General features: G+C 42.7%; 1 protein-coding gene across 1 annotated transcript in view; it reads right to left on the bottom strand.

Annotated features, from left to right (window-relative positions):
- The window catches only part of LOC143300955 (uncharacterized), a 28,997-nt gene that overhangs the window by 5,224 nt on the left and 11,015 nt on the right, over nt 1-12,758 (bottom strand). Inside the window, exons 6-7 of the mRNA XM_076614904.1 lie at nt 8,923-8,989; nt 2,156-2,304 (exon numbers count right to left, since the gene is read on the bottom strand). Coding sequence (XP_076471019.1) covers nt 2,156-2,304; nt 8,923-8,989 — 216 coding nt within the window. The remainder of the gene's footprint in view (nt 1-2,155; nt 2,305-8,922; nt 8,990-12,758) is intronic.

Genomic DNA, 12,758 nt, shown 5'->3' with positions numbered 1-12,758 from the left:
CATAAATGTTTTTGAGCTTATATTTCAGTATCAATGCCACATGGTTTTTCTTACCTAGTCAACATCAATTTTATTACTAAAGTTATTGGACTCAGGGCTCAGGACTGGTTTATTGTCTCTACCAAGGCACAGAAATTCACTGTTCCACATGTGCGCACATTAACCAGTTCAGTGCCTTTGAGATGTCAGCTGACATCCTGCAAAAAAGTGCTGCTATAGTGCCTAAAAGATGTCCACTGATGTCCTGCATCTATTTTGATTTTTCCTTCATCAAAATTTAATACAATGAACATAAACAGACACTAAGTGGTTAGTTTAACATATCTGGATTAAAGACATACTATTTTAAGTAAGCATTTGTCTGGTGGAAGATCCCTTTTTTCTCAGTAATCATATGCTAACTGGACCAATTCGAGCGCGTGTGCAGAGGGTTTGCCTCGTATACCAAAAAGGTGTTGGACAATATGTAAAGTGAAGACAGTGGTCCCAGTCAGTGGATTTACACAACTTTGCAAGCTGTGCTGATGATTATGTATGAGTGTGATGATGAGAGATGGATCTGTCTGATGATTTGTTTGACCTTGAAGTTGATGACAATGACAGTGATGAAACTGACAACATTCGACACTTTCTTCAGCCCATCTATCCAATCAGACATCATTTCTGAGGTGACCATGAATGACATAAAGATGCAGTATTTTTACATAATTCTGCTGTTGTTCTGGAAGTCTCTGAGGCAGGCAAACTCCCCCACCACAGCAATGTGGCAATCCTATTTACAGGTAATAAAAGATGGGACTTATTTATATAAATATTTCCGACAGTAGGCGTGTGTCTCTGTGATTTGAAGTGAGGTGCAAGTGACAGGAGCATGGTACCACTGTGACTTTATGAGTGGAAGCTGTCAATGAGCTGCCCAGTCACCTGTTTTCTATTGGTGTGTTCTAGCCTCAGGATTTTAACCCTTTGAGCCCTGAGTCCCTGAGCAATTTTAACCCTTCTGCCTGAGCTCCTGAGCCAAAATTTGCAAATAATTGGTATTAAACCCTTTGAGCCCTGACCACAGCTTTACCGGTGGCAAAGAAAAATGACATAATGCCCGGCCACCGGTTGAGCGGTGTGTAAACACTTGAAGCATGCAGAGTTTCAACCTGGCCCGTCAGGGCAGAAATCACGGTCAAAACATGCGAGAAAACAACTGTACACAACGCAGCAAGTAACTGATATGCTTGATGATTTATCGGAAGAACAGTATGACAATGATTACTCTGATAGTGAGGTGGAATTCGAATCGGATGATTTTGCTACAGATAGTGATGCTGAAAATGAATCTGAGCATGTAGAATCAGTTGATCAAAGGAGGTGTGTCAGGTTGAGACTCTGCACGCTTCATGGTAGAAATTGATCTTTTTTATCCAAAGCACATGCACAAAACACAGTGAGGGGGCGCGGCAATGTTGGTACTGCGTTCGCTGGCGTGGGAATATTATGGTTTTTCTGATTGGCTCTTCAATATAAGTCAACCAATAGCAAAACACGACACAAGTGTTTTCGCACTGCTCAACCAGTGGCCAGGCATTATTACGACACCCCTCCCCACCACCGGTAAACCGGTGGTCAGGGCTCAAAGGGTTAAAGATGTGTTGCAGCCAACATTGACGACTGTGAGTAGTGAATAAACTAAGGTTAAAACTTCTGTAACCGCATGCATAATGGAATCACAAGAGTAAGGAGAAAAAATCTGTCTAAATCTCCAGGACTTAAAATATTTCCACCAAATCCCAACATTCCCATCAACCAGTAGAATGGTCAATGTAACTGGAAAGAAAGGGGAATAATTCAAATGCTTAAAAGAATGTCCACTGCAGATCCATGTAAGCAACTTTACAGCCAAAGATGAAAGACTTCAAAGTGAGATGCAATGAAAAGAGCTTAATGAAACAAAAAGCAAGTAGCTGTGCACATGTCTTGTGTACATGTACACAAAAAACGATGACAAGAGACATAATTTACATACACTTCTGATGGATGTTTGCATTCATAACTTGAATCCAGAATGGATACTAAAAAATCAGCGTTCTGCATGGAAAGACTGGATGACACCTAAACCATACAAGACTGTCAACAGAACAATCTAGGCAGAAAACACACTCACTGGTTCAGATGTTTGAAGCGCGTCTTCCAGTTCTCAGCCCGAGCCACTTCTCCAGTTCTGTGATCAACAAGCTTGATTCCATAAAAATACAGCATCATCTCATATGACCTCCTGAAACGCTTCATTGCTGTTTCATCATTCTGGATGGTCTGAAAAAAAAAAAGTTATTTAGTGAAAAAGACTCAAATTTCTTAACAATCAGTTGCCTCAAAGTAATCATACACTCTACAATATATACATATATTTTTTATATAGTCATTGACACATTCTTTTGGTCAACACATAAATGGGGAGTTTGTATCATACTCCCTGTCTGGTTAAATATACTTGCCATGTCAAACTAATGCAAATTGAGCCTATCAGTTTGATCTGCTGGCCAAATTTTGTGGCTAACTCTGTTATAATACACCTCTGTCAGGCCTGTTGTCTGCTCAGCCAATTAGCACAATTCCTTGCCTTAAGAACTGAAGAGCCATTAAAGAATACCCCATGTGAACTAGGCCAGGCATTTGAGTTTGACATGGTGAAAAGTGTATTTTATCAAACTGGGAAAATGATTCAAACTGACCATTTTGGTGTCATATACTGTGCCAAGTTAAACTGATGCAGAATTTGATTGAAAAGGACATAGCCTTACTACCAGTAGTTCGCACAGGGAGCCCTTGTAACAGTAACAGCTGTGTCAGCCCCGACAAAACAAAGAAAATCCCCTTCGAACCATCAACCCTGTTCAGAAATCCCTGAGATAAACTTGATGAAGGGTTCTCTGAACACAAGAAGGCTGCCTCCAGAACATGGTGAAAGAGGCACAGAGTGCTGAAATGTCGTAAGACAGATCTATAACCTCATAGACTTGTCAGATAAACCACCGGCCAAAGATTCTTAAGTGCATTGGGGCGAGGCTCTAAGCACCATAATTTGATTCAATTTGGAGTGCTTAGGGCAGGGAACTGCACCGATTGGCAGAGCATATAACAGGCCTGTCAGAGGCTTATTAACCTCTTGACTGCGCTGTTGACGTATGGCGTACGTCATGAAATTTTGCTCACCAATGCTGTATTGACGTACGCCGTACGTCATGTTACAACGTTCTATGTTTTGAGTCTGCATTACAGAAAATACAGTCTGCTAACCATTAAATTAGCTCCTCCGAGAGCTCTTTATCTCCTGAGTTCCATAAGCTAAAATTATTTACCACATTATCATATTTATAGCAAAAGTTTTGCAAGTTTGTACGAAGCTCAAGTTGTGTTTGCAAAGCCATGGCTGAATGCAGACAAACCCCAACACTTGGACTAGTATTGGAAGAAATCTTTCACGATGCAAATAGTAGAGATGAAGATTGTGGACTGAATGAGATAGAACTGCGTGAAGTTGATGCCGAAGATGCTGATTTTGACATGGAGGGAGGTGGGAGGTGGAGCTGCTTGACGAAACTGAAGACAGACAAGCTCAGCTGATTCAAGATGCAGGTGGGTGTTTACGAGGTTTGTCAGTTTATTATTTGCTTTCTGTTTGTTGTAACAATGAATATGACTGCATTGTGTGTGTTTTGAATGTGTTAGCTGTGGTAAGTAGCTTCGTCAGTCACTGATCAGTGTGTGTGTGAGAAAGTCAGTCACGTGCGTACTGTGTGTGACCATCACAGCCTAAGGAGGCATGGCTCGCTGGCTGGCTCATTGTTGATGACAGCGTGTGTTGCTCGCCTACAGCTTTCTGCATATCCGTTCCAGAGTGTGTATTGGTTTGTTGTTGTTGTTGTTTTGTGTGAGTGTGTGTGTGTGTGAAAGAGAGAGAGTGGGGGTGGAGGGGTGGGGGAAGAGATGTTTATATAACTGAAATCAGAGAATGATATACAGAATTGTATGCCTAAATTACTTTGTAAATGCATCACTTGTAGAAGTGTGTGTGTGTGTGTGTGTGTGTTGTCATTTTGTTTTGTATGGGGAAGAGAGAATGAAGGGGGTGTGGCATACCATGAACCAGTTTCAGTGTGTGTGTTGGGGGTTTGGGGTGGGGGGCTGGGGTAGGGGTGTGTGTGTTTGTATTTCAGCTTCTGAAAACAAACAGAAATAAAATGGTACCATAACCATTTCATAACCTTTTTATATGTTAAAAAAACAAACCAACAAACAAAAAAAACCAAAAAAAAAACAAACCCAACACACTTAGTCTTTTATGCAATGTGTTTCAGGTATGCAGCATGGTGATATCATGATGTTCATCCTGGACCATCTGGAGTTGACAACTTGCCACAAACCTACAGCTGAAGACTAGCAGCAGCAAGACCAAAGGGCAGTAAACAAGCCTCCAGCAATTCTGGATTACAACAAAAACATGGGTGCCATGGACCATCATGACCAACAGCTGCAGCCCAACGATGCCACAAGGAAAACCCTGAAGTGGTACACATAGCTGTGTGTGCATTTTCTACAAATTGCCATGCCGAATGCACACATCCTCTACAAAAAAGCAGACAATAGCAGTACATTCCTGGACTTCCAGAAGGATGTAATTAGTGCCATGATTTTTGGTGACCAAGACCCAGACACTGCTAAAGATGACCACGCTGTTTGTCTGTGTGGACGACACTTCACTGATGTCATCCAACATACCCCACAGAAGGCCCGGCTACAAAGGAGGTGCAGAATCTGCTGGAAGAAAGGATAAAGAAAGGATGTGAGGTTCTACTGCCCAGACTGCCCCAGCAAACCAGCACTGTGTCTTGAAGACTATTTCCGCAAATACCATACACAGCGTTTTTACTGGCGATAGATGCTGGTTGAGTACACCCTTTTTATTCTTTGTGTGGACTGTGCTGGAGTCTTATGGACATTGACACTGTTGCTCAGCCTTGACAGTGTGTGTGGTTGATCACAACAGTCACAAGAAGGACTGGTTGATAACCTGGTTGATGTTGTACACCTACATGATGGAATGACAGTCCCATTTTTGTTTTATTGCATTTTTTTGAATTTTTGTGTCAGATTGACTAATTATTTGAACATGTGAGTATTAAAATCATAATCTTGGTTCATTTTCCTTTCATTTGATATACACTTTTATGCACTTATCTTCAGTACTTTTTGAAATATAAGCAAATTAACCTCTTGACTGCACTGTTGACGTACGGCATACGTCATGAAATGTTGCTCGCCAATGCTGTATTGACGTGCGCCGTACGTCATGTTACAACGTTCTATGTTTTGAGTCCCGCACTGCAGAAAAAAGTCTGCTAACCAGTAAATTAGCTCCCCTGAGAGCTCTTTATCTCCTGAGTTCCATTAGCTAAAAATATTCACCTATTCGTCATATTTATGGCGAAAGTTTTTCAAGTTTGTATGAAGCTCAAGTTGCGTTTGCAAAGCCATGGCTGAACGCAGACAAACCCCAACACTTGCAAGAGTATTCAAAGAAATCCTTCACGATGCAAACAGTAGAGATGAAGATTGTTGACTGAATGAGATAGAACTGCGTGAAGGTGATGCCGAAGACCCTGATTTTGACAGTGGAGGGGGGTGGGAGGTGGAGTTGCTTGACGAAACTGAAGACAGACAAGCTCAGCTGATTCAAGATGCAGGTGGGTGTTTACGAGGTTTGTCAGTTTATTATTTGCTTTCTGTTTGTTGTAACAATGAATGTAACTGCATTGTGTGTGGTTTGAATGTGTTAGCTGTGGTAAGTAGCTTCGTCAGTCACTGATCAGTGTGTGTGTGAGAAAGTCAGTCACGTGCGTACTGTGTGTGACCAACACTGCACAAGGGGGCGTGGCTTGCTGGCTGGCTCATTGTTGATGACAGTGTGTGTCGCTCGCCTAGAGCTTTCTGTGAATTCGTTCCCGAGTGTGTATTGGTTTGTTGTTGTTGTTGTGTGTGTGTGTGTGAGTGGGGGAGGGGCCGTGGGGGGGAGGAGATGTTTACAAAACTGAAATCAGAGAATGATATACAGAATTGTATGCCTAAATTACTTTGTAAATGCAACACTTGTAGAAGTGTGTGTGTGTGTGTGTGTGTTGTCATTTTGTTTTGTACGAGAAAGAGAATGAAGGGGGTGTGGCATACTATGAACCAGTTTCAGTGTGTGTGTGTGTTGGGGGTTTGGGGTGTTGGGGGGGTAGGTGTGTGTGTTTGTATTTCAGCTTCTGAAAACAATCAGAATTAAAATGATACCATTTCATAACCTTTTTACATATTAAAAAACAAAAAAAACAAAACCAACAAACTTAGTCTTGTATGCTATGTGTTTCAGGTATGCAGCGTGGCGATGATCATGATGTTCGTCCTGGACCATCTGGAGATGACAACTTGCCACAAACCTGCAGCTGAAGACCAGCAGCAGCAAGACCAAAGGGCAGTAAATAAGCCTCCAGCAATTCTGGATTATCAATAAGCCTCCAGCAATTCTGGATTACAACAAAAACATGGGTGCCATAAACCATCATGGCCAACAGCTGCAGCCCTACGATGCCACAAGGAAAACCCTGGAGTGGTATGAATATGTGTGTGTACATTTTCTACAAATTGCCATGCTGAATCCACACATCCTCAACAAAAAAGCAGGCAACAGCAGTACATTCCTGGACTTCCAGAAGGATGTAATTAGTGCCATGATTTTTGGTGACCAAGACCCAGACACTGCTGAAGATGACCACGCTGTTCGTCTGTGTGGACAACACTTCATTGATGTCATCCCACATACCCCACAGAAGGCCCGGCTACAAAGGAGGTGCAGAGTCTGCTGGAAGAAAGGATAAAGAAAGGATGTGAGGTTCTACTGCCCAGACTGCCCCAGCAAACCAGCACTGTGTCATGAAGACTGTTTCCGCAAGTAACACACACAGCGTTTTTACTGGCGATAGATGCTGGTTGAGTACACCCTTTTCATTCTTTGTGAGGACTGTGTTGGAGACTTATGGACGTGGACACTGTTGTACAACCTTTGACAGTGTGTGTGGTTGATCACAACAGTCACAAGAAAGACTGGTTGATATTCTGGTTGATGTTGTAGCACCTACATGATAGAATGACAGTCACATTTTTTTTATTGCATTTTATGGAATTTTTGTCAGATTGACTTGTTATTTGAACATGTGAGTATTAAAAACAGAATCTTGGTTCATTTTCCTTTCATTTGATATATATTTTTATGCATTTATCTTCAGTACTTTTTGAAATATAAGCAAATTAAAATCATGGGCTTGTTTTTCTGAAAATTTTCTCAGCATAGGCTGTAGCAAAATGTACTAGCAGTGAAGGGGTTAAAATCATTGGCATGTTTTTCTTGTTTTTACTGAAAGTTTTCTCAGCATAGGTTATAGCAAAACGTACTAGCAGTGAAGGGGTTAATGTGGAGTTTGCTGAAAAATTTGGCCAACAGAGCAAACTAGTAGGCTCAGTTTGCATCAGTCTGGCATGTTACAGTATATGACACCATGTTAATTTTTGAACCACTTCATCTTCTGTGTTGCTTCAGAGGCATTACCCCCCTGATGCTCATGTCACATCCCCAGTACTGGCCATTTACACAGAGCCATTAATTTAAGTTCACTCAAATACCTTAAATGACCCTGCACTGCTGCAGTGGTGTTCAGTTAATTTATTCTGATTTAACATATACATGACACCACCTGTTGATGACAGTAAATGCCCGTCACCCAGCCAGGTTAACTCTTTCCGGACGAAGGAATGCTCATGCATTCCTACACAAAACGTATTCGGATTCGGACGAAGGAATGGAATAGCATTCTCCGAAAGTAAAATTCCATCATGCGCTGTGCACGTGATTTTGTGATTAGCCAAGCAGAGTGTGCTATTCTGGGTCACTCCACAATCGAATGGTATGATTGGTCAGCCTGGGATGTATGGCCCGTCTCGCACACACGCTGACAAAGTCACTGACCGGTCGTCTGCTCGCATGCCAGCCTGTTAGCAAAGCGGGCTCTTCTCAGAATGTTGTGAAGCGAACAAGGCAGTGACGGCAACTTTTTAGGGTTGCCAAAGTACTTGAAATGCTACAAACTGAAGGGTTGGACATTGAAGAGGTGGATGATGACGAAGAAGAAAGCAAATTTAATGCAGAAAGCGAGCATGGGTATGGTGATTCGGGGTGAAAAATTGGCAGTATTTTCTACATATGGCAAAACTGTAAAAATAAGATGAGAAATTTGATTTTTTTATATATGTAATAGCTCAACATGTAATAAACCAGTTCTGAAAATTTCATTTTCTTACACAGTATTTTGTATTTTTTGTAATTTTTTTCCAAACCCTTACAAATGGGCCGTTTGTGGGGAAAAGCAAGTGAGAAAACTTGTCGTCCTGAGTGAGTTAAGGATTTCCTCTTGAATACAGACCACTACCACATCCTTCTAATGACAGTCCCCATGAATCTGCTGACACAAAAGATCTCACTTCAAACTCACTACATGCAAGGAAGTGGAGGGGAACTCAAAACTGAGGTCACATTTAGAGCATAGAATGAAAGGGTACAAGTGTGGGACAAGTCAGATTGAGAGTATGAGATGATGCTGTACTCTAGTCTATGCTTATTTCATAACATAACAGGCAAACAGGCCTGAAAGATACAGACACATGCAGTAATCAGATTTGACTGGTGAATTTGAGAAACAATCCCAAAGATGCATTTTGGGGCATACTATTTTTTGTTTTGTTTTTTGCTGTGCTTTTTTGTGTCTTATTCTCACAACCAACACAATACATTAATTTACAGACTCCATGATACAATCAAAAACTTGTATGCTCAAATACCTTGGCTTCATGAGGTTGCAGTTCTTGTGCTTGAAAATTCATTCCACTCTCTCGAATTGGAAAAAGCCTAATAGGAATAAAGCATAAAATAGAAAATTAAGAATTTTATTCAGTTAGTAATGTGCCAAAAGAGCCATCTCTGGGCTGAAAGCATAAAAACACCAAAAAAACAAAAAAAACCAAAACAAAACACCAAAAGAAACTAAACGATATGAAAACTACATAATAATCATAGTGACAAAACTAAAAAGACGGACTTAAAGGTCACCAAAATATGGTTTTAAACTTTAGAGTCATGCGAAATCGCTCTGAAATGTGGAGTAATTTAAAATCCTAAAAGTGTTTGATACACACATATTCATTCTGAATCATGAGTGTCATTAGAACTTCACCCTATGCAGGGGGAGGCTCTTTAGTGTCACACATGCCCTCCAAGTTGCAAGTGGGTTGACTGAAGTGTCTGCTGTGCATTCCGGTTTGCCTCCTCTACAAACAAGTCAGTCATCTTATCAGTGACAAAAAGCATGAAAATAATTAAAATATGTCTCCCATTCTTTCCACTTTCAACCCTGGACTTTCTGTAAAATCACAGATTATAGAATGCTGTTCACTGGGCAGCTGTAAATTTTCAGTGAAAGCAACAGTTCCCTAATAAACACAGCTGTGCCCCCTTCAAAGTGCTCAACACTGCTGTCTGCTTCGACAGCTTGACCCAACAAGCATCAAATGTTCCTATCAGTTTTGTCGCTGTCTGTCACTACCTTCATGTTCTAATGAACCATCAGACAAGAGATCCATCTTCTTTGTCCACCCTATCCATAATCAGCCAGCACAGTGATATGAGTCTGCAGACTGGGTCCACTGCCTCTGCTTATTGAAAGTTATATGCCTTTTTTTGCAAATGAGGAAAAAGGCATTTTTATGTGCCTTTCACAAGATGGCAGAATATAAAAATGCTCTAGATGCTTTACAAAGCACATGATATTGTACATAACACATCACATCAATGTTATATACACACATCAAAATGTACCAAGCAAACTTTACACAGATATAAACACAATGCATGCATGCATGTAAACATACAATCAAACATAAACGCATACCTAGCCCCCTCCCTACACACACATCACACACAAACGTTTGCACATCATGCACAGGTGTACACGTGAATATGTACATACACAGAGTCAAAAACACCACATGTATATTCTGTTTTGATGTACATGTCACAACAAAACCTACTGCTTATAGAAGGGGTGAGTTTTGAGGCCAGATTTCAGAGTGTCAGAGGTTGTCAGTGAGTCAGAGTGTCACAGAGTGAGGGAGTCAGAGGTTGTCAGGGAGTCAGAGTGTCACAGGGTCAGGGAGTCAGAGGTTGTCAGGGAGTCAGAGTATCACAGGGTCAGGGAGTCAGAGGTTGTCAGGGAGTCAGAGTGTCAGGCAGTCAGAGTGTCAGAGGTTGTCAGGGAGTCAGAATGTCACGGAGTCAGGGAGTCAGAGTCAGAGGTTGTCAGGGAGTCAGAGTCAGAGGTTGTCAGGGAGTCAGAGGTTGTCAGGGAGTCAGAGTGTCACGGAGTCAGAGGTTGTCAGGGAGTCAGAGGTTGTCAGGGAGTCAGAGTGTCATGGAGTCAGAGGTTGTCAGGGAGTCAGAGTGTCAGGGAGTCAGAGGTTGTCAGGGAGTCAGAGGTTGTCAGGGAATCAGAGTGTCATGGAGTCAGAGGTTGTCAGGGAGTCAGAGTGTCACGGAGTCAGAGGTTGTCAGGGAGTCAGAGGTTTTCAGGGAGTCAGAGATTGTCAGTGAGTCAGAGTGTCATGGAGTCAGAGGCTGTCAGGGAGTCAGAGGTTGTCAGGGAGTCAGAGTGTCATGGAGTCAGAGGTTCTCAGGGAGTCAGAGTGTCATAGAGTCAGGGAGTCAGAGGTTGTCAGGGAGTCAGAGGTTGTCAGGGAGTCAGAGGTTGTCAGGGAGTCAGTGTCACAGAGTCAGGGAGTCAGAGGTTGTCAGGGAGTCAGAGTGTCACGGAGTCAGGGAGTCAGAGGTTGTCAGGGAGTCAGTGTCACAGAGTCAGGGAGTCAGAGGTTGTCAGGGAGTCAGAGTGTCACAGAGTCAGGGAGTCAAAGGTTGTCAGGGAGTCAGAGTGTCAGGCAGTCAGAGTGTCAGAGGTTGTCAGGGAGTCAGAATGTCACGGAGTCAGGGAGTCAGAGTCAGAGGTTGTCAGGGAGTCAGAGTCAGAGGTTGTCAGAGGTTGTCAGGGAGTCAGAGTGTCACGGAGTCAGAGGTTGTCAGGGAGTCAGAGTGTCATGGAGTCAGAGGTTGTCAGGGAGTCAGAGTGTCACGGAGTCAGAGGTTGTCAGGGAGTCAGAGGTTGTCAGGGAGTCAGAGTGTCATGGAGTCAGAGGTTGTCAGGGAGTCAGAGTGTCACGGAGTCAGAGGTTGTCAGGGAGTCAGAGGTTGTCAGGGAGTCAGAGTGTCAGGGAGTCAGAGATTGTCAGGGAGTCAGAGTGTCATGGAGTAAGAGGTTGTCTGGGAGTCAGAGGTTGTCAGGGAGTCAGAGTGTCATGGAGTCAGGGAGTCAGAGGTTGTCAGGGAGTCAGAGGTTGTCAGGGAGTCAGAGGTTGTCAGGGAGTCAGTGTCACAGAGTCAGGGAGTCAGAGGTTGTCAGGGAGTCAGAGTGTCACGGAGTCAGGGAGTCAGAGGTTGTCAGGGAGTCAGTGTCACAGAGTCAGGGAGTCAGAGGTTGTCAGGGAGTCAGAGTGTCACAGAGTCAGGGAGTCAGAGGTTGTCAGGGAGTCAGAGTGTCACAGAGTCAGGGCGTCAGAGGTTGTCAGGGAGTCAGTGTCACAGAGTCAGGGAGTCAGAGGTTGTCAGGGAGTCAGAGTGTCACAGAGTCAGGGAGTTAGAGGTTGTCAGGGAGTCAGAGGTTGTCAGGAGGTCAGAGTGTCACAGAGCCAGGGAGTCAGAGGTTGTCAGGGAGTCAGAGGTTGTCAGGGAGTCAGAGTGTCATGGAGTCAGAGGTTGTCATGGAGTCAGAGGCTGTCAGGGAGTCAGAGTGTCAGGGAGTCAGAGGTTGTCAGAGGTTGTCAGGGAGTCAGAGTGTCACAGAGTCAGGGAGTCAAAGGTTGTCAGGGAGTCAGAGTGTCATGGAGTCAGAGGTTGTCAGGAAGTCAGAGGTTCTCAGGAAGTCAGACTGTCAGAGGTTGTCAGGGAGTCTGCTCCACATCTTTGATGCTTGAAAAGAAAAAAGATCTACATTCAAACGTCTTAGTTCTGATGTGAGGTATCCTGAGAAGTCGAGTGTCAGAAGAGTGAAGCTGGCGAGACAGTACAGGTACAGGAGTTCAGAAAAGTCCAGACACATTTGAAACAGCTTCATTTATAAAACATGAAAAAAAAACACCCAAAAAACCCTGCAAATAGATGATATATGAACTAAACAAGTCAATTCAATTTATTTTTGTACAGTTTTGTGTGTGTGTGTGTGTGTGTGTGTGTGTGTGTTTTTTGTAAACATAAAGTGGAATGTGAATGTTCACCATGGGTGAGTAGTCCTGGCCACATCTGATGATCATTTCACTGTTTAAAATCCAAACAACTAATAAATATACAATATATCTTTATTGAACTTTTCAAAAACTTATTCCTACCTTTTCCGTAAGTTTACTGCTAAGATATTTAATAACAAAAGTAGCTATTGCATGGTGAACGATTCCCACAGAAACCAACTTTGAGCTGCCAACTTGAATGTTCAACAAGTTAACAAGTTCAAGTTAATTCAGTATCCTCTTCATAATATTGGCATGCAATAAACACTTCCAATAGTCCAGTTAGTATTGTC

Source organism: Babylonia areolata, chromosome 27 (genome assembly GCF_041734735.1).
Source record: "Babylonia areolata isolate BAREFJ2019XMU chromosome 27, ASM4173473v1, whole genome shotgun sequence".
Taxonomy (NCBI): Eukaryota; Metazoa; Mollusca; class Gastropoda; order Neogastropoda; family Buccinidae; genus Babylonia; species Babylonia areolata.
Note: the sequence above shows the minus strand (reverse complement) of the source record. Positions and strands in the feature narration are given on the sequence as shown.